This window comes from Pollachius pollachius (genome assembly GCF_949987615.1).
Source record: "Pollachius pollachius genome assembly, chromosome: 11".
Classification (NCBI taxonomy): domain Eukaryota; kingdom Metazoa; phylum Chordata; class Actinopteri; order Gadiformes; family Gadidae; genus Pollachius; species Pollachius pollachius.
The window spans coordinates 21,966,388-21,994,202 of record NC_136944.1 but is presented as its reverse complement, the minus strand read 5'-3'; the positions used below and the strand labels follow the sequence as shown (position 1 = coordinate 21,994,202).

Sequence of the window (27,815 nt, the reverse complement as noted above, 5' to 3'; positions counted from 1 at the left end):
TAGGTGCCATACATCTGACGGGTACGTGTACTGTATATCTATATATTCGGCTTTATCTCTATTTACAAAAATAAACAAAAAAGGCAACTAGAGCGACCCTGACAATCTCTTCTCTTCAAATAACTGGAAAACATTCATTCGGTTTTTTAAATAATATACAAATTATAACATACAAAAAATATACAACACAGATGTTAATGGCACAAGCAATGGCAAATTAACAAATCAGTGTGTATCACCTCGTACGGGTGAGGTCAGGGCAGCCTTCGTAGATTCTCATAAAGTCCAAAACAAAAACACTTAATTTCAAAATTATAAAAAAGCAAAAACGACGAAGCTGTAAATTCATTGCATCTTTAAATGTTCAGCGTGAGCGACTTTGTCTTGTGAAATTATCCGTGACACTTTGTCCCCAAAGCAACACCGTAAACTCCTCCTCTGACGCAAACCTCTCTCCGGTGATGAGACCCCCCCCATGCACTCCCCTCCCCTCCCCCCATCCCTCTTTAGCTCAGCGCCAACGTCACCAGGTCCAGCAAGTCCTGCTTCAGGGTCCCGCTGCAGTCCGCCTCCAGCGCCAGCCTCCCCAGGCAGACCCCCGGGCCCGAGGAGGAGGAGGAGGAGGAGGAGGAGGAGGAGGAGGAGGAGCTGGTGGCGGTGGCAGGGCGGGGCTGGGCCCTGGGGCCCCGCGGCCCCCCAAGGAGCACTGAGAGGCAGGCCCGGCCCAGCGCGGGGTAGCTGTAGCGCTGGGAGAAGCGGTACACCTGCGGGAGGAGGGCCCACAGGGCGCGGCCTTCGCTGCCGGCCGGGGGCCACAACGGGGCCGAGGGGTCCGGGGGGACCGGCCTCAGCGGGCGCCGGGCGTGCTTGGGTCCCGGCCGGGTCTTGTCCGAGCCGCTCGGTTTAGAACCGGAGCGCGGGCACGGGTTCTTCGGCTCTTGCGGCGGGGGGTCCGGAGCGCCGCTCGTCTCGGGGTCTCCGGCGGTTCTCGAGGTTCCGTCCGTGTGTCCGGAAGAAGAACCACAGACGGGACCGCCGGCCCGTCCCTCCACCTGCTCCTTGGACCCCCGCTGGCTCACCGCTCCTCCGCTGAGCTCCAGGCCCGAGGCGCGGCGAGCCAGGCCCTCGTCGGTGGACTCTCCCAGGGGCCGCCCCGGGTCCCTGGGTGGGGGCGGGGCCGCGGCGTGCGCCAGGAGCGCCTCCACGCAGAGCTCCTCCGCCTCCCGCCGCAGCGCCGGCACCAGGAAGCGGCAGGCGCCCGCCATCGCCTCGCCCAGCGGGGAGTCCTGGAAGTCCAGGGTCTCCGCCGCGGCCGTCCCCGGGACCAGGCCCAGTCTATCCCGGGCCAGGGCCCCCAACACCTGGCACTGCCCCGCCAGCGCCCCCCCCTCCTCCTGGGCGGGGAGCCGGCAGCCGTGCAGGTGGTGCAGCACCGTCAGCAGCGTGCCGCCGCTCACGTCCCGGATGGCGATGGCTCTGCCGGCGCCGCCCGCCGCCTCCTGGAACCCGCCCCCCAGCAGGGCCCGGAAGTACTCCGAGCCCGCCGACACCGCCTCCCGATTGGCCGGGAGCCTGGTGCCGTCGTCCAGCTCCAAGAGGAGGTCAAAGGTCGCGTCGCGGTACGGGCACTGGCAGTCCAGGCGGGGTTTCTTCGGCGGGGGAGGGGGCGTGTCTTCGGCGTTCCCGGGGATCCGATCCGGGAACGTTCCGGAGCGAGTCGGGAGCGAGGGCTTCCCGCCGGCATCGGCTCGGCCGCCGCCCAGCAGGCCGGACAGGCAGCCAATCAGGAGCGAGAGGTAGAGAGCGTGGAGCTGGGCGCCGCTGACGGGCGGGGAGGAGCTGAAGCCTTTGGGGAGGAGCAGGCCGCACTCGGCCGTGTGCTCCTCCTCCTCCTCCTCCTCCTCCTCCTCCTCCTCCTCCCCCCCCACCCCGGCAGCCGCGGGGCAGCCCAAGGGCTGCAGCGCCACCGCCAGGCCGCCGCTGTCCAGGAGCAGCTTCCTCAGCAGGGCCTTGTTGCTGGAGGGAAGACGGTATGAAGTCAATACAAACAACAACAGGAGGGCCTTGTAACTGGAGGGAAGACGATACAAACAACAACAGGATGGCCTTGTAACTGGAGGGAAGACGATACAAACAACAACAGGAGGGCCTTGTAACTGGAGGGAAGACGATACAAACAACAACAGGAGGGCCTTGTAACTGGAGGGAAGACGATACAAACAACAACAGGAGGGCCTTGTAACTGGAGGGAAGACGATACAAACAACAACAGGAGGGCCTTGTAACTGGAGGGAAGACGATACAAACAACAACAGGAGGGCCTTGTAACTGGAGGGAAGACGATACAAACAACAACAGGAGGGCCTTGTAACTGGAGGGAAGACGATACAAACAACAACAGGAGGGCCTTGTAACTGGAGGGAAGACGATACAAACAACAACAGGAGGGCCTTGTAACTGGAGGGAAGACGATACAAACAACAACAGGAGGGCCTTGTAACTGGAGGGAAGACGATACAAACAACAACAGGAGGGCCTTGTAACTGGAGCGAAGACGATACAAACAACAACAGGAGGGCCTTGTAACTGGAGGGAAGACGGTATGAAGTCAATACAAACAATAACAGGAGGGCCTTGTAATTCGAGGCAAGACGGTATAAAGTCAATACAAACAATAACAGCAGGGCCTTGTAACTGGAGTGGAGACGGTATGAAGTCAATACAAACAAGAGCTGAAAGTTGAGCTCAAAAGATTGGTTTTCTACAATGTTGGCACGTAGGAAATGGAAACAGCTTTGTGCTAACAAAGAATGAAAAATGAAATATACAAAATGGAAAATACAGATCTAAGAATCAAATCAAATTAAATAAGAGGCGATGATAAATACATGATTCTAATAATCGTTCATGGTGCTAACATCATTAGCATATGCTAACATGACCAGCATATGCTAACATGACTAGCATATGCTAACATGACCAGCAAAAGCTAACACGATCCACATCGTTGGCGGCCTCCCACCCACCTGTTGATGAGCGGTAGGGACAGAGCGATGTTCATCCTGTCGGGCTCCGAGCCGGACAGCATGGCGTGGGTCAGCACCCCCGAGCCGAACGCAGACTCACTCTGGACCCGCATGTTGTTGAGCAGAGCCAGCCCTGCACCGCGGAGACACAGAGACCCCATAGTGAACAACAACACCCGGCAGACATGGTGTACCGGAGATGGGGATGCTAAAATGACCAGGGGGGCGTCATCCCTATGTTCCCCAGGTCCTATGTTCCCCGGGTGCAAAGGGTTAGGGTCAGGTTTAGGGATACGTTTAGGGTTAGGGTATGGGTGAGGTTTAGGGTTAGGGTTAGGGTTAACCCTAAACCTAACCCTAACCATAGCCAATCGGAGGAGAGCCATTCTAACCAATCACAGGCGAATCAGAGGCGAAAAAGGCGGTACTTGCCCCTACCATCCTACGAAAAAAAAGATTTGCTCACAGGGTCCTATGTTCCCCGGTCACATACAAAGCGGGGAACATAGGACCCGGGGAACATAGGTACGCTCCGATGACTAGCATATGCTAACATGACTCATGTATGCTAACATGACTTGTGTATGCTAACATGACCAGCATATGCTAAAATGACTCGTGTATGCTAACATGACCAGCATATGCTAACATGACTCGTGTATGCTAACATGACTAGCATATGCTAACACGTGGTGTGGTAATACTCGCAGCAGCAGTAGTACAAATAGTAATAGTCTCACAATATATTACTAACAATAATAAATTATACTTATGAATCCTATTGCCATCTACCATTGAGTGTTTAGCAAATGCTTTTACCCACATCAACCAACAGTAACTACAGACGCATGTCATTTGGGAGCAGGTAGGAGTCTAGAATCTTGCTCAAAGTTGCCAACAATCTTCACTGAGAGTCTCAGGGCTCTCGGTAAGAGATGGCTAGTAATGGCTAGCACTACCGAGAGCTATGGCTAGCACTACCTAGAGCGATGGCTTGGAGGTTGGCTAGCCCTCAATCTAACCAAGCAATGACAAACAAAACAACACCGATGAGACATTAGCCGGGCTAACGTGGGACCCTTCCTCAGACACCCAGCTTACCTAGCTGCTTCACCTTGGCCCTCACTCGGCCCGTCTGCCTGGTACCACCACCACCTCCTCCAGCACCACCTCCTCCTCCTCCTCCTCCTCCTCCTCTCTCCGCCGGTCGGCACAGGTGGTGCCGTATGAGGGCGGGCGCCCCGGTGCGCACCAGGGCGTGCAGGCAGTTTGGGTTGCAGCTGAGGCGGCAGAGCATTCGGAAGCAGCGGCTGCTGGGGTCGCGGTGGCGGCTGACGTAGCGCAGCAGGCCGCGCAGCGCCGCCGGCGTCACCAGCGCCGCGCTGGGGTCCGAGGCGTGGGAGAAGCGCGACAGCAGGAGCAGCACCGGGGACTCGGGGGCCCAGGGCTCCGGGTGGTAGGGGTGGCGGCCGTTGGGGTGGTGCCTCTGCGGGGTGGGGGTGGTGGTGGTGGGGGTGGGGGTGGTGGTGGTGGGGGACGGAGAGGGAGGGGCCTCTGGGCTGAGGGGGGAGGGGCGGGGCGGCGGGTGGATGCGGGGACGCTTGCGCTGCGGGGAGAACTTGGAGGGGGAGACGGGGGTCTGGGGGGTCTTGGCGGGGGAGGAGGTGGGGGGAGGTGCGGGGGCTTCCCCCAGGGGGGAGACCTCGGGCTGCTGGGCGGAGGTGGGGGCGCGACAGGAAGAGGAAGTGGAGATGGGCGGGGGACAGGAAGAGGAAGAGGAGGAGGAAGAGGGCGGGGAGAGGGAGGAGAGGGAGGAGGGAGGTGACAGGGAGGAGCTTTTAGGAGCGGTAGGGGAAGCAAAGGGGAGGGCGGGGAGAGAGGTGTGAGGTGAGGAGGAGGAGGAGGAGGAAGGGAGATGAAGGCCACTCCAGTCCCCTTCGGCCGCACCTGGGGCATCGACCAGATCTCCCTCGGAGGAGATCAGGCCCTCGGAGAGCAGCCATGACCTGCGAAGCAGAAAACAGGAAGAGAGGCGTTCAAAAACGTTCAAACAACGCCATGGAAACCATTTCCACCTAATGATTGACAGTGTATCATTGTCAATCATTAGTAGAGTTTGAGTATTTACAAAAGCGCTTCATAAAATCGAATGTTTTATTGTTATTATCAACATTAAAGTTGATCTGGTGTTGCTAGAACTGGTGTTTTTTGTGTTTGTAGCTCCATTACAGCCTTACAGGCGTTTGTTCCTCCATTAAGTCATGTGTTTGAGGTGCTGTCACACCAAAATTGTACCGGGGGCGAAAACTGTACCGCCTACGTAATCCGCGACGCGATTGTCCGTTGCCAGGCAGCTTTCAAAAAACATTCGCGCTCATCAAGACGAAATAACATATTACAGATAACACTTGTATTTACTTTATATTTGTATTGTATTGAATTTAGCTAGTAAACTGAGTGTTTAAAGTGTATCGTAGTTTATATTTGTATTGTATTTAATTGTTTAATCGAATTTAGCTAGTAAACTGAGTTTTTAAAGTGTATCGTAGTCTAGCTAGCTTGCGTTCATTTAATTTAGATAATAGACGTCATCATTCGACGCGGTTGTCCGTTGCCAGGCAACGTTCGACGCGGTCGTCAGTTGCCAGGCAGGTTTGGAATTTTCGAACGCGGATGCCGTAGGCGGTACAATTTTCGCCCCCCGGTACAATTTTGGCGCGACAGCGCCCCTAGCGGTTACCTGAGGCTGAGGAAGCTGGACGAGCCCGGGGCCTGGTCCCGGACCTCCTCCCTGCGCCCGTCGAGGGACGGGAAGTCGAAGGACTCGAAGCAGGAGGAGGACAGCATCTCCGAGGGGGACGTCCCGGCGGTCAGGCCCGCCTCCGCCTTGTCCGCCGCCGGCTCCGCCTCCTCCACCTCCTCCTGCTGCTGCTCCTCCTCCTGGCGGGCGAGGGCGGCCAGCCGGCCCACCAGCAGGGGAACCAGACCCAGCTCCTGCAGCTGCTCCAGCGCCGCCTCGTCGTACACAAAGTCCACGCACGCCACGATGGCCATGCGGGCCAGCGGGTGGCCGCGGTGCGTCCCCAGGAAGCCCACCAGCGTCTCCAGCCCGCCGCAGGCCTTCACCTTGGCGCGGTTCACCGCCTCCTTGCAGCAGAGGCACAGCGCCTTGAGGAACACGGGCGCCTTTGGGGGCTCGCGCCGCGCCTCCGCCGAGAAGCGGGCGATGACGTCCAGCGAGCCCACCAGGGGGCGCAGGCAGCCCTGCGAGCACAGGTTGGCCAGCGCCTTGAGCGCCAGCTCCTCCGGCGGCTCGTCGCCGCCGCCGCCGCCCTCCGCCGCCGCCGCGCCCGTCGCCATGGCGCCCAGCGGGGCCAGGACGCCGGAGCGCGAGACCTCGCGGGCGCACTCCACGCCGCAGCCGCGCGTCAGCTCGTGGACGGCGCGCAGGGCGGCGCGCCGGAGCGCCGGCGGGAGCTCGGCGGCCAGCAGGGGCGCCAGGGAGGAGAGCGCGCCCTGGGCCAACAGGGAGAGGCGGTTGGCGTGGGTGTCGGCCAGGTAGAGGAGGGCGCGCGCCGCCGATTGGGCGCACTCCAGCTGGGGGCCGGAGGGAGGGGGCGGGGCCCCGCCGGGGGAGGAGGAGGAGGAGAACAGGGAGAGGCAGAGTAGGAGGAGGGGGACGCCGCCTGGAACGGGGAGGAGGGGGCCGCGGTGAGTATCGGTGGGCTGAGCAACGACCCGTCATGACGTATAAGCAACGACTTTTTAAAGCATTGATTTGTGTCCGAAATATTTTCTGCTACGTTTAAATCATCGATCACACACAGACGCGATACTTTCTTCCCTCTGATAGAAACAAACCCAGTGCGTCTACATCTGTCGAAAGCATACAAAACCGAAGCGAGAGAGTACCGGAAATATGAGTTCACATTCTAAGATAGAATTAAAAGTGAAAGTCTATCCTTATTTCCCTCTGAATTCCCCAATGAAGTCATCACACATCATCTCAATCTCATGCACCGTTACGTCACTCTACCTCATCCAAGAAGTGGTTACACAGACACACACACACACACACACACACACACACTCACCAGAGGAGTGGATGAGGGCCGAGTTCTGGGGGTCCATAGCCAGGTTTCCCAGGGCCCGTGCAGCCCGGTTCTGCACCGTGTCCGTGGTGACGTTCCTCTTCAGGATGTCCACTGAGAGGGTCGAGAACAAGGGACGCGTTTAGCTTCGGTTTGGCCAGAACGAGAAGTCCTTTCACACAGCTGTTGCTCAGCAATGCTTTCACGTTGATCGGGAAAGATCACACAGCAGGTCGGGTACGTTCGAAATTTGGCATTGAATGTTCATTGTTTTTTGGTAAGAAACAAAGTTACAGAGCGAATTCAAAATGTTGATTTCTTATTTATTCCTACTTACCCACAATGACGACTCCATCAAGCTTACGAACCTGCAAAGAAGGGATGAAATGATATTTACCATGATGCCTTAAACCTACAGCGGCATTGAACTTCACTTTCAACCACACCTGTCCTCTCTCTCACCTGCGCCCTGGTGGCGTACTCTGTGCAGCAGTTACCCAGTATACTGAGAGCCAGGTCTAGAGTCTTTCTGGAGCACTCGGGGTCCTTGAGAACTTTCAACAGAGGGCCGAGTCCACCCTGAGTTCTAAATCGGGAGATACCGCTGGTGCCCCCCTTGATGTGATGCGTCCGGATGGCCACCAGAGCTCGCCACTGAGCAGCTTTGTTCCGCTTGCTTTCCGAATCTTTTCTACCGCCGCCGTCTTCCGTGCCGCAGATCCCGGGATCCTCCGTAGTTTTCGGAACGGGTTTTGAAAGGTGAGACAAACACCAGGTCAGGGATGACTCTGGCGATGGCGAAGAAGCGCCCCGGTGCGAACCCGACCCTCGGGCCGGTTTGCAGCTACCCTGGACGGGTAACGCTGCCATGATCCCACGTCCTTCCTGGGATCTGGGTTATTGTTTATTTTTTTTTCTTCACACTACGAAGACAAACACCACAGAAGATTATTAGGACTTAAATTTAGAACGGCCAAGATCATTAATAAAACTATTTAAAACCGAATACGTTCCATTTGAATTATCTTATTTATAAAGCCTACACGAAAAAAACTACATATACCAGCACGAAAGAGGAAATGGTGTCACCTGACAGGGCCCTCGCTGGGGCCGACGGGAGATGGAGTCCCGGTGGCTTCGGTCGACTTCCTAAAAAAACAGGCCTAAATGGTGACAAGGTCAGGCACGCGTTAGTCTGCATATTGTAGGTGCGTTTGCTAAACGGAATACATTTTTTGCACTTCGGAATAAGTCGTTAAGATCTATTTGACCAATGTTATTATACATGTGGCGGAATAAATTGTATGAAACAAAATGCAATCGCCTTGGCTAGCCGCTAACGCCATCTTTAGCCAGGCAACTAAACAGAGAACCGACCAGGGGAGGGAGCGAGTGGTGGGGGATGGGTTAGTTAAATACACATCATGGTTGTTGTAGTCCAAAAGACACGCCCGGGTCATGTAGTGCCGTGCGACCGCCGGACTGAAAGAACTACATGTCCCTTCAAAGATAATGATATATTGCGGCGAGAAACTTGACGTGTACATAGACTTGTAGTTTAGTTAAACTGCTGAATTCATTAAATCAAACGCCAGCGATACCCTAAAAGAACTACATGGACCATAACTGATTATATAGGTTGTTATATTCATCGCTTTGGTAAATGCGACAGAGCTATCGCTGCCCTACACAGGTTGTTAAACTCTCCGATAGATTTAGTGAGTCAAAACAAACAACTTTGATGGTAGAACTCGTACTGAATAACATGGAGATAATCGACAGTATTGTTACAGATGGTCTTGAGGTGGAGGGAAAGGTACCTAATATGGGCCAGAATCTTGAGACTGACAAAACAAAAGCAGGTTTGTAGCTTACATCTATTCCTTAATGAGCTGATTGCAGTCTCTGTATCTGTGGGACGTTTGGTGTGTTATTATATAGCCATATAATGGAGAAATGAACCGCTAATGTGGTAATACCCAACAAAATAACTGTTCAACATGTATTTTGCATACATGTTGTACCAAGGATTGCTTTTTCTGTTTTAGACATTATACCAATTGTCAAATAACAAAACAAAAACAAAATAATATGTCAGACTTACTCAGAACTTTAGCATTGTAAATGTTCTGACAGTCGTTTTACAACATCAACTATCCAATATAATATAAGTTTCAAGTAAAGTTCAAGTTTTCTTCCCTTGACAAAGCAAGTTCAATCTCCTTTATCATCCCCACGATCAGAATTCGTGTGGACCCTGCAGGCCACGTGGCACCTGGTCCACATCCGTCTGGAAATGGACCAGCTCTTCGACCAGCCCGTCTGCAAGAAGAAGAAGCTGTGGGAACTCGTGTCGGAGAAGATCAACGCCAAGCTGAGCGAGAGCGGCGACTCGGAGGTCACCGTCAAGGCCTACGAGTGCGACCTCAAGTGGCGCAACATGCTGGCCACGTACCGCAAGAACGCAGAGCGCGCCCGCCGGCTGGGCGAGGGCAGCGTGCACTGGGAGTTCTTCAAGGCCATGCACGAGGTGCTGGGGAAGACCCGCGAGGAGGTGGAGGCCCAGCGCCGGGCCAGGCTCAGCGGCACCAAGCTGGGCAAGGCCATCGCCAGCAAGAGGTTCACGCCCATCCTGCCCACGCCGGCGGCCGGGGGCGGGCCGCGGCCGCCGCAGGACGTCCTCCAGCTGTACATGGAGCTGCAGGAGAGGAAGATGAACATGTGGGCCCAGCAGAAGGCCCTAGAGGAGAGGAAGATCGAGGCCATCAACAACCTGGCCCAGGCCATCTCCAGCCTGGCTCAGAAGAACAGTGAGGCGTTTGTGAAGGAGGGGCCGTAGATGTAACCTAAACTCGATATCCCAGGAGAGCTCCATCCCTGGTGGATTCACCACTGCATATAAAGAGGGAACAAGTCTCAGACAGTCTCCTGCCCAGCCTTCTCTCAATTAGCTTTTGAACGAATTAGGAGTTATGAGTAGCTGTTGGTTGGGGATTACCCCCACCCATGTGTAGGCAACAACGTGGAAGACAATGTCCCCATGCACACATGGAGGGGTGTGGGTGGAGGTCCGGACGTAGGGGGGGAATCGACGTGGAGATACTTTAGTGCCGGTCTGTACAGAAGTGTGGTAGCATTTTTTAACTGTAAAAATGTGGATATTATGGAAGGGTTCACTGGAATGCAATGTGCAGTATTGTCCTTAAGAAGATGGGGAGAATTGTCCTCAAGTTCAATCGTAAGTTGTGATTGAAAATCGAATTGAGTATGCTAACATCCATGCGAATAAAAAGGTACTTTGGGACTCATGAATTGCCATTCTGACTGTGGTCATTATTTGTTAAATTATTTTAATGTAAACTCCTTGTATATAAAGACATGTTTTTATGAAATTCCTTCAAGAGTGTTTGTATTGAAGAGAAAATAAAAATCATTTTTACACAAAAAATAAACACCCTCATCAGCCACACATCCACAACAAAACGTCACGCACACGTCGATTCAAGTCCTTTATACAACATATCCATGATGGCCTCCCGTCTCCTTAACCCTTCCTCGTCCACATCCCCCTCTTCCTCCTCCACCATCCCCGCCTCTCCTGCGTCCGCCTCTCCCTCCAGCAGGGGCCCAAAGTCCAGGAACACGTTGTGTAGGATGCAGGCGGTCAGCACCACCGCCCGGGCCCTCTCATAGTTCCCCGTGTCCAGGTACCGCAGCCTCTGGAACCGGGCCTTCAGGCTGCCCACCGCCTGCTCCAGGATGCTGAAGTACGCCTCCAGTGTCTTGTTGAAGAGGGCCTCCCTGGGCCCCACGGGGGCCACGTGGGGGGTCAGGATGTGCTCTGTGAGCGGGTAGCCCGCCCGGGCCACGAGGCAGGACCCCGGGGGCATCGGGCGGGCCGGGCGTCCCAGCCGGTCCCTCAGCTCCGCCGCCCGGCCCGTCTCCGGCCCCTGGCTGACGTGGCAGTGCAGGAAGCGGCCACTGCGGTCGCACACCAGCTCCAGGTTCAACCAGGAGTCTGGCTGCGCCTCCTTCTTCACCCGCCTCACCCCGGGCATGGCGCTGTCCGCGCTCTGCTTGCCGACGGGCAGGCGGATGGGGACCCGGGTGTGGCCCAGGACACCCAAGACCTGGGGGGCGCCCCGGGCCTCCTCAGGGCCGGTCTTTCCCAGCAGAGCGTAGAGAGGACAGAGCAGGTCCCCGGCTTCTTCGTCTGGTGGAGAGCGGGGGGGACAGCGAGAGAATACGGTTATGAGTGTTCACCATAATACATTTCTATCCATGTTAATTACGAGAAATTGCTGATGCTGTCTTGTCGGAGTCCTTGGAGCGTTTTCCATTGCAAGACAATCGCTGAAAGGATGCATTTTGTTCCCGATGATTTCGAACAATACGAAATGGAAGGATTGCCACAGAATCCACAAGCAATGACGTAAACAACGAACCGCTTGGCCACCGGATCAGTTCGTCCTGCAGCAGGTTGACCCGCTCACAGAAGGAGAAGTAGATCCTGTGGATGTTTCCCTTCTCCAGGCGGAAGCGACCGGAAACCGAGCGGTAGCTGACGCGCTTTGACAGGAGGGTGAGGGACAGCAGCACCGTGTGGGACAGCGAGATGCGGGCGCGTCCCGCCAGCCTCGACCTGCTGTAGTGGGACTTTGAGTTCTGAAGGAGTTCTGTAATGTGCTGTAGATAGAGATAAAGAGACAAAAATTAAGGGAGAGGAAACACAATAAATGATGTCCACAGGGGTTGTCCGCAGTGATGGCATTGGCCAATGAGATGCTCAGACCGGGGTCGTTACCTTAACGGCGTAACTATCGACGGGGTCTTCTTCTGACCCTAGAGACAGATGTTCCTCTTCTTCGGATGGAGCGGATTTAACTGGTTCTGCTGGTAGCACCAGTGGGTCTGCAGCCTGCACCAGGTGCACATACACCGCAGGTGGCTGAGCTTGGACCTTGGCGACGAGGTCAGCCTCCAGAATGTCCTCGACCGCCTGGTCCAGGCGTTGTTCCAGTTCGGTCTGGGACAGAGGCTCCCATTCCCGTTCCACCATCTCCAGCACCGCCCTGCCTGCAGACTGCACAAAGTCCCTCATGTCCATCTGACCACGGCCACACCACTCACAATATCTCCAGTTCTATCTCCACTCTCCAGAAGCACCCTGCAGCGTTGGTCCGTCCACTAGCTCACTAGACTAATTCGCAGAACACAACATTAGGTTATCGGGTTGGGAAACATGCCAAAAAGAGCAGGGTACCGATACCACTCCGTTCATTCAATCGGTACACAGACACCGGATTCATAACAGCCAAGAACCAAAGTTGAAGAACGTTGGGATGTTTACTTCCGGGCTGCTGTTACGTGGACCTACCGCTTAGACATAGAGCTGGAGGTGATAGAATGGGGATTCCTGATCTGGACGAGTCCTGCACATGCACTGATTTGGGATTCAGTGCATGTGCATGGGGCTGATTGTTTGGACAAGGTTTTCTTTTGGATGGATGAACTAGTGTGTAATCTCTAGATATACCTTGAATATGTAATCATTATACTCATACGTAGTGAACTAATCAGTATAGAATACATCCAATTAAAGTTCTTCACTGAGCTAATGTGTTATTTCAATACAATTTAAAATTGGTCAACGATTGCAAAAGGTAAAAAGACAACATAACACTGGATGAAAAACAAGCTGTTTTAATGTTAACTGAAATCGTTACAAGTGCAGCTTTGATCATGTGTTCTTTTTTAATGCTCCTTAAATTCTTTCCTCAAATTAAGTCTTTCGCTTATACTGCCATGATTTTACACATCTAGGCCCTCAATTAAATGTGTTTGTTTACTTAAGTATTTATTTCATATTGTCCTTCTGGTTTGTTTAAAAGAGAAAAATGACATAAGGGTATAATACAAAAAGAGTATATCTTGGGGGTGTTAATGTGTTTCGTTTTGTCTGGCACAGTTGTACAGCCTTTAGTAACCATAGAACACAAAAACGAGAAAAAAAATTATAAACAGAAGGTGGGCCTTTGCAGACGTCTTGAAAGCCCCCCCATCAAATGCATGAGAATTTGTAAGGTGTTCCAATACACTGGTAAGCAATGTACACAGTAGGACCCACTTCACCTGTGCTTGTATGAAGACGTGTGTGTCTGCATGAAGACATGTGTGTGTCTGCTGTCCATGCAGAAGCTGAATGGTTCTGATGTGAAAGAGCATAGGGAAGCAAAGAGCCAAATGAGGGACTTGAGTCGGTCGTTATAGCCATCATCTAAGGGAGGAAACCAAGGCAAACGAAACCCATTGATACAATCAAAAACAGTGCCAGGTTAAGCTCGGGTCAGCGCTCGGAGCTTTTATACACATTCCCGTCGACATGAGCTGAGAGCCAGCGGCTGTGTCCACTTTATTTCAGATTGATTCCATGCACATGATCTTTTTTGGGTGAGACTAGTAAACACACAAATCCACAAACTCTAGCTACATGTTCAACACATACAACCAGTCCAAACGATATTTCCGAAATGTTAACTCTTCATAATATTTTATTAAAGAAACACAAAGAAAGAACGACATGAAAACCAAACTGAAAAAAATACACACATCCCACTCATTCCCCCTACGTACTCCCCCCGAAAAAACAATCAAACACAAGTAAGACCACAACAGCCCTACTCTAAATAAACACTAGAAATAATTAAATAAGAGGTACACGTCTTATCCCCGGCCCCGGACCCACCACGCCCCCATGGATGTCTGACAGTGTCGAGACGATTCTGCCAGCTTGTGTTTAGCATGCGTTCATCTATTTTTGGATTAATGAAGAGACTTCCGACCACACCTGCCCTCCCCCCCGCTCCCAACTAATTAATCCACATTCTGAATTTGTGCCCCCCCCCCCACCCCACTGCTGAAGATCCATGAGCCGGTCAAAGTGACCCACCACAAGCTCCCCCTAATGTATGCACACAACACCCACCCCCCCACCCTTTCCTCATGTGCCCCCCCCATGGAGGCCCCGCCCCCCGGGCCAGCCTCTCACTGCACCGCCTGCTCATTGGCCGTGCTGCTGGAGTCCTGGGGCTTCATGACGTCGGGGAGCTCCGGAGGGCTGGAGAACGCCTCGATCCGCAGCTGCTCGAACGAGTCATCTGAGAAGGCCAAGAGGGGACAGGCGGAGACAGAGGGGTGAATACGGTGAACAGAGGGGTGACCCGAGAGTGAACAGAGGGGTGAGTACGGTGAACAGAGGGGTGACCCGAGAGTGAACAGAGGGGTGAATACGGTGAACAGAGGGGTGACCCGAGAGTGAACAGAGGGGTGAATACGGTGAACAGAGGGGTGACCCGAGAGTGAACAGAGGGGTGAGTACGGTGAACAGAGGGGTGACCCAAGAGTTAACAGAGTGAACCGAGGGGTGACCCGAGAGTTAACAGAGTGAACAAGGCCTTACAGAACGCAGTAGAGCGATAGAGGGGTGAACAGTGAACAGAGGGGTACACAGAGTGAACAGAGGGGTACACAGGGTGAACAGAGGGGTGCACAGGGTGAACAGAGGGGTACACAGAGTGAACAGAGGGGTGAACAGGGTGAACAGAGGGGTACACAGAGTGAACAGAGGGGTAAACAGGGTGAACAGAGGGGTGCACAGGGTGAACAGAGGGGTACACAGAGTGAACAGAGGGGTAAACAGGGTGAACAGAGGGGTGCACAGGGTGAACAGAGGGGTGCACAGGGTGAACAGAGGGGTACACAGAGTGAACAGAGGGGTAAACAGGGTGAACAGAGGGGTGCACAGAGTGACCAACACAGTAGGGCTAAACACAGTGAACAACGCAGAATATACATTATAGAATATTGAACTATGTAACTCAATGCATATTAAAGGGAAGATGCGGTAGGCACGTTTTCATTCCCACACTAACGACATGGGTTGGATGTATGTCACACATCACTCAAGATCATCCAGCCAATCTCATTGTGATGCACGTCGGTGCTCACAGGAATTACGTGGTGAAACGGTATGGGCTGTTTAAAGGGGGATTGCTACGGCACACCGCTGTGGTTCTGAAGGGTCTCCCCAAGCAACGGACCCGTGATCCAATCCAAATCCAATTCAGTTAGCAAATCCTGATTTAGGGATAAGCTTTGGACCAATCAATACCAAATTCGGATCTCATAAATATCTACAAAGATATTAGAAAATTAAATTTGAAACCCGGGAAGAAAATACGATAATGTTTAGAAGCTGCAATAGTGGTCAGTTCTATATAATTTCAAGTTTATTTGTTTTAATTTAGTTCACACACACGTGACTGCTGACCTCTGTATGAACACTATTGCATCACTGCTACCACCACGGGTGGCTAGGGACAAAACTACACTGGACTTTAATCACTTTCCAAAGTCTAAATCAGTTATTGCTGCTCACTATACTCACAAACCTGTCCCGTTGAAAAACACACCGCTACCTTGTGATAAACTGCAAAACAAACATTCAAATCCGCTTGTCGTGTCTTATCGTCGGTTTGAACCAATACACCCAGAGGGCTGCCATGTTTGGAGTTCTGCACTGAAACCACGGACGTAAACAACCACGGATTTAGTGGTTAAAACGGACAATGTTCCACGAGAAGTGCATTTAAAGGTTTGTTTTGCAACGTATCCACAAAGTATAAACATGTTTTCATGAGGACCCATGCGTGAGTATGGTTCGCTCACAAATGACTGATTACACGTTGGGAAGTGGTAAAAGACCAGTGTAGTCGTGCCTCCAGCCTTCTGCGGGGGTGACAAGAGTTTGACTCCACAGCGAGCGACATGTGTTCTTACAACTTCATGTGGAGTGTAGGAAGCACGGCGAGTGGTTTACTTGAGTGTACAACAAGGCATTCGTTTGAGAGGCATATTTTCTGGTAGAAACGGGGACCATGTTTAAAGCAAAAATTCTAAATTGATCAACTCGCACAGCCCTAGACATTAGCAAACGAAACTTGCACATCAGTAGCAGGTTTGGTGGTTGATTGTCACCTTATGTTTTATAATCAAACAACCGGCGTGCTCCCTACACTGGACTCAGTTCCCCCCTGTCTAAAGCCCTGTCGTCATTCCTTCAGCTCACGGAATCACCGGGGAAACAAACGACGGCGGCGGCGGTCATCAACTTGCCTCCGAGACGAAAAGCTAATCCCACTGTGGCGGGGCCCTGGGGCCGGGCGGTCTGGTTTGTGAAGCCACAGTCTCCCAGCGTTTTACTGTCGTCCAGCAACAGGTCATCCTGACGCACACAAGGGGAGAGAACGCTGCTCTGTTAAGACAGTAGACGGCTCAGGTCGGTGCCACGCTCAATGAAGAGCGTGCTCAAAAGGTAGCAGGCAAATACATTCAAGGTGATCCCGACCGCACCGATTCACAGACGGGCCGGAACAACAACAAGGAGCATTCAGCGCTGAAATTCATCATGTGTAATCCACACTTACAGCACCTTTGAGGGCAATAACTATAAAGGATGTATATATGTATACAGGTAACCTGAGGATCTGTCATGTGGCGCCCCTACTGTAAATACAATAGAATGTTTGATCAGGTGATTTCATTGACGTTGAAATCTGAACCCGATCTGGGAAGTGCCATGGGCCCAAGATTTGGACCAGAGTTAAGGCACTGATATATTAACCACAAACTGGTGTGTTGAAAGTGGTGTGTTGCCATAGGCGGGGTCGATATTTGATACCAGTATCAGCACAAAGTTTCTTTGAGCATCAACTACCCTTGGTGTCAGTTTAACAAGTTTGCATCAGAAAACGTGAAACATTAGAAGATAGATGTTTACAGCTGCTGGCTGTCGATGACCCTTTTGTCTTTCAAACATATTCAAAGGCAACAACTTTCAACCATCCATGACCGGATCTTGTGTTACACCAGTACCTCAGGCGTACCTGACCTCACCTTATAAAGCCTCTGTTCCTCTGGCGACCTCTTAAGAATACCTTCCACGATGCGCTTCAGCTCGTATACTGTCGTGGACTCCTTCGCATCAGTGAAGATGGTCGTCTTATGACGTCGGATCATTAGAAAAACATCCTGATGGGAGACGATGGGTAGTAATGAGACGTTAGGACAGCAATAAAACCGACAGGGTTCATATGACAGGAATACACACATATCAGCTAACAGCATTTGATTAACGCAGGGGGCCACACTGGGAAAGGGTACTGGTGAAAGACTTTTCACTTTGAGTATTTTACTTTTAATTCCCCTTCACAACAAGGTCATTCATTCCCTTTAACAGCTTTGCATGAGCCAAGAGAGCAGTGTCAGGTACCTCTTATAAATCACTTTAAACTTTGTAATAACCCCTGCAGTGGCGTAATTTCCCGGACCTGCAGCCGGTCTATTCCCGTGTCAGATGATCTCATGCTTGGTGATGACCAGCTCACGTCAGGGGGGGGGGGCGCTAACTAGCCGCTAACCGACAGCTAGCTGCTACACAAGTGTTGTCTGCCTGTTCGGAGACACAAGCGACACAACCAGTTAACAACCGGCACAGCGGTTGTGTCGTGGCTGATTTGTTGTTTTGTGTAAGGTTCAGATCTGAAACGGGAACCGATCCGCAGCTGAAACACAGGCGACTCGGGAGAGGCTAGGTTAGCCGAATGCTAGCGGCTATCTCACCCAGAGCCAACTTCCCCAATCCTCCTCACCCCCGATCCACTCCCAAGAGTTGACATTGTTCGGATAATCACCACTTTTCATAGACGTACACGTTTACCTGGAGCCCCACCATGGCCGCTGAGGCCGGTGTAATCAACAGCAACGACGGCTATTTACAGCCCCGTCGATCGGATAGAGGGGAAGAGACCCAGACGGCTAGCATTAGCTCGCTAAACAAAGACCACCATCAACCCGGTGGCTCGTTTCGGGTCCGGCCGGACTCGGTTCCCTCACCGCGGACACCGAGAGGATATGTTAGCGATTCGAAAAACACAAACCGCTCCGAGTGTCATCAGACACCGGGGATATTAGCCCCCGAAAACGACGAGCTAATATGTTTTCGCCCACTCACCATTTCTCTGGGTCGGTTGCACACCAGCTCCGCCTCCGCTGCTCTCCCAGCACGCTGCGCGACAGGACAACAACAGCTGGCCGCCGCACGCAGCTGCCGGGGCCCGGAAAGTGTGGGCAGGGGGGCGACCTAGTTATGGTGTTCACTTCTACTTCTCTGTGCTGGGTGGACCTAGTTATGGTGTTCACTTCTACTTCTCTGTGCAGGGTGGACCTAGTTATGGTGTTCACTCCTACTTCTCTGTGCAGGGGGGGACCTAGTTATAGTGTTCACTACTTCTCTGTGTAGGGTGGAACTAGTTATGGTGCCCACTACTTCTCTGTGCAGGGTGGAACTAGTTATGGTGTCCATTACTTCTGTGTAGTTTTTATCGTTACGTTACCGACGCGTTCAAAAAGGAGCAGTTCTAGATGCGTTTGTATGATAGAAATAATTGGGAACACAATGCCTAACTGTAAAATACACATTTTAGTTCCATGCTTATTTTTTTTTTGTAAGGCTATGGGTTTGTTGTACATTCTGTATTGGTTTAAATCTGTCCGGTTGTAGGTCGGGTACAACCAATCTTGGACGTCATGACTGAAATGTATTACTGTAATGTGCTAGGTACATTGTGTTATTCTAATGGTACAGACAAGCAACGTACTGCAGCGTTATTGCATGTGTCTGTGGTGTTTCTTAGAAAGAACACACATTAAATCGGATAAAAGTTATTTATTTTCAAATGTCACCAGCACACTTTCAAAGTTCAACACACACAGGCGCGCATGCACGCACACACACACACGTATAAAAAGTTAAATTAACGGAACAACTCCGGTGCCCAGATCAACTGGGACAATGTTTAACGAATACAGCTTTGACCACTAATTAACCACAAACACACTCTTCTGGATCTTGGAAGTGCACTGGAGGAGAAAGGACACAAAAAAATGCACATTGTTTTTCAATTATCAACATTTGAAATAAAACAGACCAAAATAATCCTCATTTAGCAAACCAACTGATCATTATAAAAGGTTTTAAATGGATCCAGTATTGAAAAGCTTGCTTCAGCTGGTGGCTAGGTCTGTGCCTCACATGGAGGGCTGGGTCTTTTTAAACACTTTCCAAAGTCAAAACAGTGCCCACTGCCTTCATGAAAACCTGGAAAAACATGACGAGCCTTACAGTGAGCGGTCTGGGCGTCCTGACTGGCTCCACCTCCTTAGCGAAGAGCACTGAGAAGGGGCTTTTCCTGGTCGTGGAGTGCTCTTGGAGACACAGCCCAAAGACCTGTGCTGGGAGGAACACGTCCCAGTCTGCTGCATGGTCCTGCACCAGCTCGCCCACCATCCTGTCAGGGCACAGGAGCAGAGTGCTCTCCGTCACAATGAGTTACCCCCCCCCCAACCATCAGAGAGGTGGCCCCTGACCCATGACGTATGAGGCATAGCTCAGTTCAGGAGGTAGAGCGGGGATGCCTTGTAACCCGAAGGTTAATAGTTCGATCCCCGGCTCCTCCAAGCCTGGGATGGAGCAATCAGGGTGAGGTGTCTCGCTCAGGGACACCTCAACACTTAACTAGGAGGAACTGGGGATCAAACCAGCCACCTTCTAGCTGCCAGACGACCTGCCCTGCCTCCTGAGCTACTCCCTACCCCCCCCCCCCTACCTTGACACATATTACATTTAGCCTTGTTCCGCTTACGTAACAAAACCAAGCCTCATCTAAATAGTCAGCCCACCTGCCCACTGCTCTCTGTGTGGCGACATCCATGCTGCCAGTCTGCTGGTGGAATATCAACAGTGAGGACGACATAGAGAGCGGCTCCCTCAACGCCACGTTGATCTACAAATAAAAGAAAAAACACCCGGTACACGCATTATTAAACCACGACGTCTACGAGACTCTCCCGGTGGTCATCTCCATTGGCCGGTCTCTGACCTGCTGCACTAAGGCCCGGGGAAGTCGGGTTAGCACCCCGAGCGGGTAGCCAAAGTGCCTGACGACGTCCACGATGTGCCGGACGACTTGGGCAAAGACGCAGGCCCGCATGGGGAGGGCCTCCACCCACTTTGAGTGGAGGTCGGTCACCGTCACGACATAGCGGTGCCCGTTACGGGTGGCGGGCACGGGGCCCAGGACCTCCAGACACAGCCACTCCCATGGAGCTTCGACCTTGGGTTTAAAATTAGAAAACAAAAATGGCATTAGAGGAAAGCTTTAGCACTCAAAGTAAAATCACAAATTTCCTTAAAACGAAATACACATTTTTGGACGGAATCCAACATAATTAGCTCATGATAAAATTGAAAGTGGAAATGTAGACAGTGTGTTTGTACCTTTATTAAGTTGTCAGCATCTTTACAGTCCATCTATAAAACATGTAATTTGTCATCGACACAAAGAACCAAACATGACAGGATTTAAGATTCACTATAGTCGTATAAAGTCCAATCCTTACATGGGATGGGTCATCCGGGGCCCATTGAATGCCCTGTGAAATGCAAAAACAAAATGATGTGATTAAAGACAGTTACAAATAGTTCCTCGCAGCTGTGCTACCTGTGGCCGGCCGTGTGTTACCTGTGGACGGCAGTACCCCCCATGGAAGAACCGGGGAAAGGAATCTATGCTGCTGGTCTGCAGCAGCTGTGGGTCCGTCACAACCACCCAGCAGCCAGACATCCTCCTAAAAAACTAAACAACCTGGTGGCTCCGGTGAGGTTTCCATCCATAACATACCCAACGAACGGATGTTAGTGTTCCTTTTCTTCGTCCTTCTCGTTCATGAAATCTAAACCATGGGCTACAGCGTCCCCTAGTGTCAGACTGATCAAACAGCTATACTTATGTTACACTACTTCGGTGAAACCAGTTTTTAACAAGTGATTGCAGATGTTTGAATGCCGCAATATATCTCTTTATGAAGAGTTTACGTGGTCTATTCATGTATGTAGCCAAAAATAAGTGGGTCTAATGCTAGCCAAAAATAAGTGGGTCTAATGCTGTACCTATTAGTTGTATCGGAGATGATAAAGTACATATTAACTTGTTTTAGGAGAACATGACCCAGCATTGGCCATTTTATAGCCACTATTCTTATTACAAATTATAAGGTTCTTAAAATACATACATGGGAAAAGACAGACCATCATTAAATATGATTTACATTTTATTTGTACAAAATTAAAAATTACAGGAAAGATATTTTTGAAATTGAGAATGAACGTTGAAAACGTAAAAGTACATAAATCAAAAAACAAAAGTACATAAATCAACACTTAGTTGGTCTTCGATTTCCATTGCACCCTCCACTCATCCCAGTCCAGCAGAGTACGATGTGTTTGCCATCCAGCCGACTCAACACCTATAGGTTTACAGCAGAAAGATTCAGCAATCAACATCAATCCCAGCAATCTGACAAATACACAAAAAGACTCCCTGTAAAGATCATCATTGCAGCATGACTCACCCTTAAGAAACGCCTCAAACATCCGGTCCATTAGCGTGTGGCTGTTGCAAACCATTTCCCACGGACCTTTTAAAGATAATAAAGTCGTTAAGTGTCTCGTTGGGCAACGCCTTTGTAGCACTACTGTTCATATAAAAGCTTGACAGACAGATTTACAATCTAACTATGCAATACAGCTATGCAATACACACTACAGTCAGGGCTGTAGTGTGAGTGACGCTGTGTGTTCACGCGATCAGACGGACGGGCAGACAGCTCTCGTACGACACCTTCCGGACCGCACGGGAAAAACAAACAGAGTCTGACGGAATTCCAGGACGGCAGAGCGGAACACGTGTGACGATACGTTGTTAAGGTGACGTGGTATGTTTTTTACAAAGATTGGAATGAAATAAAATAATTTCGGAGAGTATTTATTTAAGTAATTATTCTAGCAATGCACGTTACTAGAAAGCTATACAAAAAATAAAATTATGAACATATGGGGACGGCAAAAAGTTAATATTTTAACTTTGGAAGGCAATGCCGTACACAGTCAGCATTCGTTTTCTGTCTACTATCACGGACCCGCTCTCGTCATTATTTGAGGGACAGCCGCCTAGCGTGTGCATGAACCCGTGGGAAGCAGCATTGGACTCACATGGGCTTTTTAACGTCAGAAGCTTCTTCGGAGCGTCGCTCTCCTCCGCGGCGGAGAGCTGCAGCAGGCTCCGGAGACAAATGGCCTGGCTCGCCGCACGGATCTGGTCGCACGCCGACACTTGGGGAGCCAAACACACAGAAACGCAGCCTGCAAGGAACCAACACACGGTCATAAAAACACAGACCTGTAAATGGTGCAATACCTGTGGGCCAGAACGAAGAAGTCAGTTCCACAAACATTTACATTTAGGGCACTTAGTAGACGCTTTTATCCATAGCGACATTTAGGAGGTTCATAGCAAGAAGTGCCAAGCACTAACAATTGTACAATCAAACATACCATTTTTCAACCCCAGGAGGTACGGCTTGCTGTTGTTCTTCACGGCCAGCTGGAGCTCCTCCTGGCTAGAGGGGAACAGTCATAAAGTCTGAAATGGTCTTCAATGTCTGCACAGCGTCAAGATTTCGGAGTGAAGCAGAGTACGTTACAATACCTTTGGGCGACATCTTTCAACCTGACCCCATACTTGATGGACGCCGTTCTCCTGAAGTCTGTAAAAACAGATCCACGTTTAAAGAATGAGTGAACACAGACTCAGCTCCACCCCGTTCCAGACCAACTGAGGTGTCTTCCTTACATTAACATTTAGGGCGTTTAGCAGACGCTTTTATCCAAAGCGAGTTACAATAATTACATTTGTCAGAGGAAAGAGAAAAGATATATCTCTGTCGGTACAGTAAGGATGTTCATAGATCCAAGTGCCACTGAAAATCACTAGGTTAACCAATTCCCCGCATACAACAGAGATAGCTAGGATATAATGCTACACAATGCTAAGTACTATTTTTAAGTGGCAGGACAAAGGGGGGGGGCAAGGGAGTAAAGGGGGGAGGCTCTGCAGAGTCTAGGCGACCTCTGACCCTCTCACCCAGGAACACGGGCTCCTGGCGGTTGGCGTCCGCCGGGCTGAGGACACGCCCGTCACTCAGGTACTGCTGCAGCACTATGGACAGCCGCGCCTCGTTGAAGGTCTCCATGACAACGGAGCGCACGGCCTTGTAGTTGGCGAAGAGGTGGAGCGCGGTGAAGAGGAAGAAGAGGCTGAGGGTCAGGCTGCCATGAGCGGAGACATGGAAGAGATGAAAGTTGAAAGACACGTTCGATTTTGATGCTTGATCCATGAATTACATTCGATTTGCCTGTAGCAAACTTCGGCGTCGTAGGGGTGAGTGCGATACCTACACAGGATTGTCGGTGACCAGGGGGATTAATACCAAACTGATCAGGAGTCCTGCCAGATTGACCAACGTCTCCTGTCAGGGAAACAGAAATGTTAATGAGACACCTCTAGATTATTATGAAAACCAACCTGTCATAGACTTGGCTGTTGACTCGTGATCTTTTCTTCAGTATTATGCTCCTACTATACTTCATTATTGTGAAGCCCCATTCCATAGTTGTACGAACAAAAATCATTAGCATTACACATAGATATCTTTACCAACAGTTATATCTATCCATCTATCTATTTCATGGTTTCTATTATGTGTGCAAGCCACTACAAACTTTACTTTGTTACGCCACAGTAAACATGGAGGTTCTATGATGTGGATTTGAACAAAGGCACCTGGCTGCCGTCTTTAGCAGAGATGTCGGCCATGTTGTCTCTGCGGGCCTGATGAACAGTCAGAGCAGCTCTGGTCGCCCCCCCGGCCACACCCACGATCGACTGAGAGACACCGAACCATGAGACATTCAGATACAACAGTCCACAAACGTTTGATGCACATAGAGTTAGCTACAACACTGAATCTATGTAAATATGTATATTTTGTAATATTTCAACAATCGCTTTACGGTCTTGCACACACACACACACACACACACACACACGCACACACGCAATGAGGTGATGGCACTGGTTATGTCACACAGACTTGGATACTTCTTACCTTGAATATTCCCGCAGTGCACACAATCAATGTGAAGGAGGCCGGAAAGTTTGGAGCAACGATTTCCATGAACATTGCAAAGTCGTTGAGCACATCTGCGAACAGCCTGGCGAAGTACCATGATAAAGAACTGAAATGGTTGCGTTGGACTCAAGAGTAGGCTATTTAAATGAAGACATGAAAACTGTTTAAAAACTGCTATAACAGTGTTATTAGTAGTAGTACTTTTTGCTTTTTAACTTACCTCCATATTTTGGCCTCAGAGTCCAGCTTAGTCCTAAGGAAATTAACGAAATGATGGATGACACAGTCATAACAAGTCATCTCCATATTATCAACATGCCAGATTATGACAAATAGCCTTAATAAATACCCTTTCCGCCAGGCAAACAGGATTCTTCCCAGCATCCCAGTTCCATCTACCAGAGAAAACAACTGAATTAATAAGACAATCAGTCTTTAAACCCAATAAGTGTGGTGGTGTTATAACCTCTTAGTAACCAGGTGATCGTGGCAGCGGCGACGGTGGCCCCTTGGTTTCCCACACCCGCTCCTCTTAGCGAGGCTTGAGTTGCCAGGGTCCCAGACAGGGAGCTGGCAAACGCCTTTTATTGGAAGGGTCGGTCAATCAGTGACGTTAATTGGCAGTTTGCGACAGTGTCGTGAAGTCGATCACTTGAAAGGTGTGTGCGGTAGACTGGCGTTTACCATACCTGCACTGTATCCCAGAACTGATACTGCAGGTAGTCTGCACTGACGCTCTCCGGGTAGCCTTGAGGCAGGAACACACTCTGAAACGATCAGGATCTATTGTGTACACGTGTAGACTGCACTTGAATCAGCCGAATGTGTGTTTTACAACGACAGATTTGAGGGAAAGATGTGCATGCTGCTCACTTTAAACACGCCGATCACATAGTTCTCTCCTCCGGACGCCCAATCGCGACCGTCCCTCCTCCTCTCCATCGCTCCGTCGTGAGCCACATACTCCCAGGACTCTCCAGAGCCATACGTCTCGGTGGCCAGGACAACCTGTCTGTTTCCCTCCATTTATTGATCGTTTATGATCCCCTGAGGCTCACGGTCGGATATGCGAAAAGTGCATGCATGTATGTATGCATATATTTAATCAGCGAAGCAACAATAGGTGATAAACTGCAATGAGACACTTTCAAGAAGATTCGCAGAGCTACGTGCCGTAGACAGTGGCTACTGTCTGGTCCTGCTCAGCCGTACTTCCGTGTTTTGTCCGTCTGCGTCATTAACCTAGCAGCTCCACATTGGTTCCGTTTCAAAGAGGATCTACCAATAAAAGTGCGCGGAAATCAAAGATTAGACTGGACCGCGCGTGTGTGTGTGTGTGTGTGTGTGTGTGTGTGCGTGTGTGTGTGTGAGAGATTCTAATATCTGATATGTATATATATTTTGTATTTAACTTTTTATACTTTGACCTCTTTATTGTTCACCTTCTTTGTCGATGTAAATGCTTGTTTCTCATGCAATAAGCTTGTAAGGGTGAGCAGGTAGGGATACTGGGGAGAGAGAGAGAGAGAGAGAGAGAGAGAGAGAGAGAGAAAGAGGGAAGGAGAGAGAGAGAGAGGGAGAGAGAGCGATAGAGAGAGAGAGAGAGAGAGAGAGAGAGAGAGAGAGAGAGAGAGAGAGAGAGAGAGAGAGAGAGAGAAAGAGAGAGAGAGAGGAAAATGTGAGGAATATTAAACGTTTTAAATATAACAGGGAGTATGAGTAATTTGGTCAACAAATGAAGAACGGACACACCATATTTTTACATCCTTCTACAAAGAGTCCTCCTTATTGAAAGATATGTACATAGTTCCAAACATATAGTTAATTTTAAGTGATATCACGTTGAAGTCTGTTATTGTTTCTTTTCAGTATAGTTTGAGCATATTTGTACTTTGTACTAATATTTCTACTAATAAAACACATACTAAAAGCAAAAGTAAACATTAACAGACATTTCAACAGCACATACTTTAAATAAAGTAGGCAGTGTGCACCTCGTATTTGACTATAGTTCCAACCTGACAACACAAACAGCCTGGGTGAACACTAACTATAGCTGTTAGTAACTGTAGGCCATGAGAATAATAGAGGGGGCTCCTTCTCTAGCACGACACCATGAGTCATTCATTACTCAGAATACGCTGCTTAGCATTCCTGAACCTTCCCCTTGCCAAGCTTTGTCTTCATGATAGCGACAACTTGGTAATGGGGGATGAGACACTTGTAAACCAAGCCAGTCACACAGAGAGCTGGATTAAAAAGAGTTAGTCTGATCTTCTTTGGGTCGTAGAACACAGAGGAGACTGCCATGGTTGTTCACCTCCCCTGTCAAACAAATTCACCTGGAGAGACCCACACAGCACCATGCAAGGCCCTCAAGAGTATTCCAGTGTGCCTACACTAGAGTTGTTGGTTATGGAGGCGAAACCACATGACACCTTTTTTTACCTTAAGGTTTATTTGTGGAGGAACTTGTGACTGAGACTTTGGAGGGAGGTGACAGGAGAGAAGATAGGGTTGAGGGTTGAATTACCCCGAGGCCATGCAGGGCAGGTTGGAACACACCTGCGCTGTCGGAATGTGTAGCTGGTGGTGTTTTAGGACAGCGCTGTACACATGTGGCAGGATATGAAAAAAGGTGATGGCTGAGGAAACGAGACGGTTAAACAATCTTGATCAGCAGAACAATGTAGACACGGCTGGTGTGTGGCTTTTGTCATAAAACGTGGATAATATGTGGCAGGGAAACAGAGAGAGAGAGAGAGAGAGAGAGAGAGAGCGAGAGAGAGAAAGCTAGAGAGAGAGAGAGAGAGCGAGAGAGAGAAAGCTAGAGAGAGAGAGAGAGAGAGAGAGAGCGAGAGAGAGAGCGAGATAGAGAGAGAGAGAGAGAGCTAGAGAGAGAGAGAGAGCGAGAGAGAGCGCGAGAGAGCTAGAGAGAGAGAGAGAGCTAGAGAGAGAGAGAGAGAGCTAGAGAGAGAGAGAGAGAGAGAGAGAGGTAAAGGGGCGTGGAGGTTTGGCTTGGTTTCACTCTGTGCTCAGTCCTGTGGATCAACAACTGTGGAAGATTAGACTGACAGGAGGCTTCAAAGGAAACCAAAGGCTCGGAACAAGGCTGTTGGTGCTTTGGTGCCTTCCTGACTTGGACAGAGCTCTACTTGGAGGAAGTATTTAACTTAAACGGTCATTCAAGTGATAGTCGCTCAAGTGACAGCCAGTCTTTTTTCTTGGCGAGAGACTTTCTTTCCCACTCAAAACCTCCAGCGTTACCAGGGAGGGTACCTGGGGATAGATCCAGAAAAGGCTCAAATAGGTGGGTACTGCGTCAAGTCTACTGGATTGAGTAGCTTACACACACACACACACACACACACAGACCTACACTTACAAACACACACAAACACACACACACACAATCTCACTCGGATACACACACATTTTCAATACATACTTATTTTCTTTTAACTTATATATGATTTAACTTGTATATTATTTGGTGTCGTCCTTGGCTTTCTGTTTGGTTGTTTTTTTTAAGAACTTGAGAAACTGAATC

At 50.4% G+C, this 27,815-nt stretch overlaps 6 protein-coding genes across 8 annotated transcripts; 1 reads left to right on the top strand and 5 right to left on the bottom strand.

The window, feature by feature from the left end:
• Positions 1-506: 506 nt before the first annotated feature.
• On the bottom strand, positions 507-8,445 carry armc5 (armadillo repeat containing 5; the record flags this gene model as incomplete). Its single annotated transcript, XM_079745978.1, has 8 exons — positions 8,207-8,445; positions 7,580-8,040; positions 7,455-7,485; positions 7,121-7,231; positions 5,767-6,712; positions 4,128-5,032; positions 3,027-3,159; positions 507-2,016 (listed from the first exon to the last, which is right to left on the bottom strand). Exons 2-8 carry the CDS (start codon positions 7,985-7,987, stop codon positions 507-509), a joined length of 4,044 nt encoding a protein of 1,347 aa, XP_079602104.1. The 5' UTR covers positions 7,988-8,040; positions 8,207-8,445.
• Positions 8,446-8,819: 374 nt separating this feature from the next.
• Positions 8,820-10,344, top strand: LOC307082936 (uncharacterized protein). The gene is made up of 2 exons (XM_079746689.1): positions 8,820-8,979; positions 9,361-10,344. Exons 1-2 carry the CDS (start codon positions 8,859-8,861, stop codon positions 9,954-9,956), a joined length of 717 nt encoding a protein of 238 aa, XP_079602815.1. The 5' UTR covers positions 8,820-8,858; the 3' UTR covers positions 9,957-10,344.
• A 258-nt stretch (positions 10,345-10,602) lies between these two features.
• LOC307082574 (putative nuclease HARBI1) lies at positions 10,603-12,427 on the bottom strand (the record flags this gene model as incomplete). Its single annotated transcript, XM_079746194.1, has 3 exons — positions 11,922-12,427; positions 11,563-11,803; positions 10,603-11,330 (listed from the first exon to the last, which is right to left on the bottom strand). Exons 1-3 carry the CDS (start codon positions 12,222-12,224, stop codon positions 10,603-10,605), a joined length of 1,272 nt encoding a protein of 423 aa, XP_079602320.1. The 5' UTR covers positions 12,225-12,427.
• Positions 12,428-14,121: 1,694 nt separating this feature from the next.
• Positions 14,122-18,333, bottom strand: elob (elongin B). Of its 3 annotated transcripts, none has more exons than XM_079745696.1 (4): positions 18,189-18,333; positions 17,072-17,206; positions 16,292-16,400; positions 14,122-14,274 (listed from the first exon to the last, which is right to left on the bottom strand). In XM_079745696.1, the coding sequence occupies exons 1-4, from the start codon at positions 18,189-18,191 to the stop codon at positions 14,162-14,164; spliced, it is 360 nt and encodes a 119-aa protein (XP_079601822.1). In that variant the 5' UTR covers positions 18,192-18,333; the 3' UTR covers positions 14,122-14,161. The 3 variants fall into 3 exon arrangements, with proteins under 3 accessions (XP_079601822.1, XP_079601821.1, XP_079601823.1); XM_079745695.1 differs by lacking the exon at positions 18,189-18,333 and adding an exon at positions 17,895-18,168; XM_079745697.1 differs by lacking the exon at positions 18,189-18,333 and adding an exon at positions 17,448-17,551.
• A 554-nt stretch (positions 18,334-18,887) lies between these two features.
• On the bottom strand, positions 18,888-20,904 carry LOC307083323 (gypsy retrotransposon integrase-like protein 1). The gene is made up of 7 exons (XM_079747167.1): positions 20,758-20,904; positions 20,636-20,668; positions 20,514-20,546; positions 20,116-20,349; positions 19,916-20,019; positions 19,359-19,524; positions 18,888-19,096 (listed from the first exon to the last, which is right to left on the bottom strand). Exons 1-7 carry the CDS (start codon positions 20,857-20,859, stop codon positions 19,055-19,057), a joined length of 714 nt encoding a protein of 237 aa, XP_079603293.1. The 5' UTR covers positions 20,860-20,904; the 3' UTR covers positions 18,888-19,054.
• A 440-nt stretch (positions 20,905-21,344) lies between these two features.
• Positions 21,345-25,465, bottom strand: rusf1 (RUS family member 1). Its single transcript, XM_079745610.1, has 14 exons — positions 25,139-25,465; positions 24,955-25,032; positions 24,732-24,846; positions 24,615-24,660; positions 24,486-24,518; positions 24,242-24,347; positions 23,917-24,018; positions 23,532-23,602; positions 23,218-23,402; positions 22,783-22,840; positions 22,629-22,693; positions 22,287-22,436; positions 21,647-21,712; positions 21,345-21,541 (listed from the first exon to the last, which is right to left on the bottom strand). Exons 1-14 carry the CDS (start codon positions 25,289-25,291, stop codon positions 21,456-21,458), a joined length of 1,314 nt encoding a protein of 437 aa, XP_079601736.1. The 5' UTR covers positions 25,292-25,465; the 3' UTR covers positions 21,345-21,455.
• Positions 25,466-27,815: the final 2,350 nt, after the last annotated feature.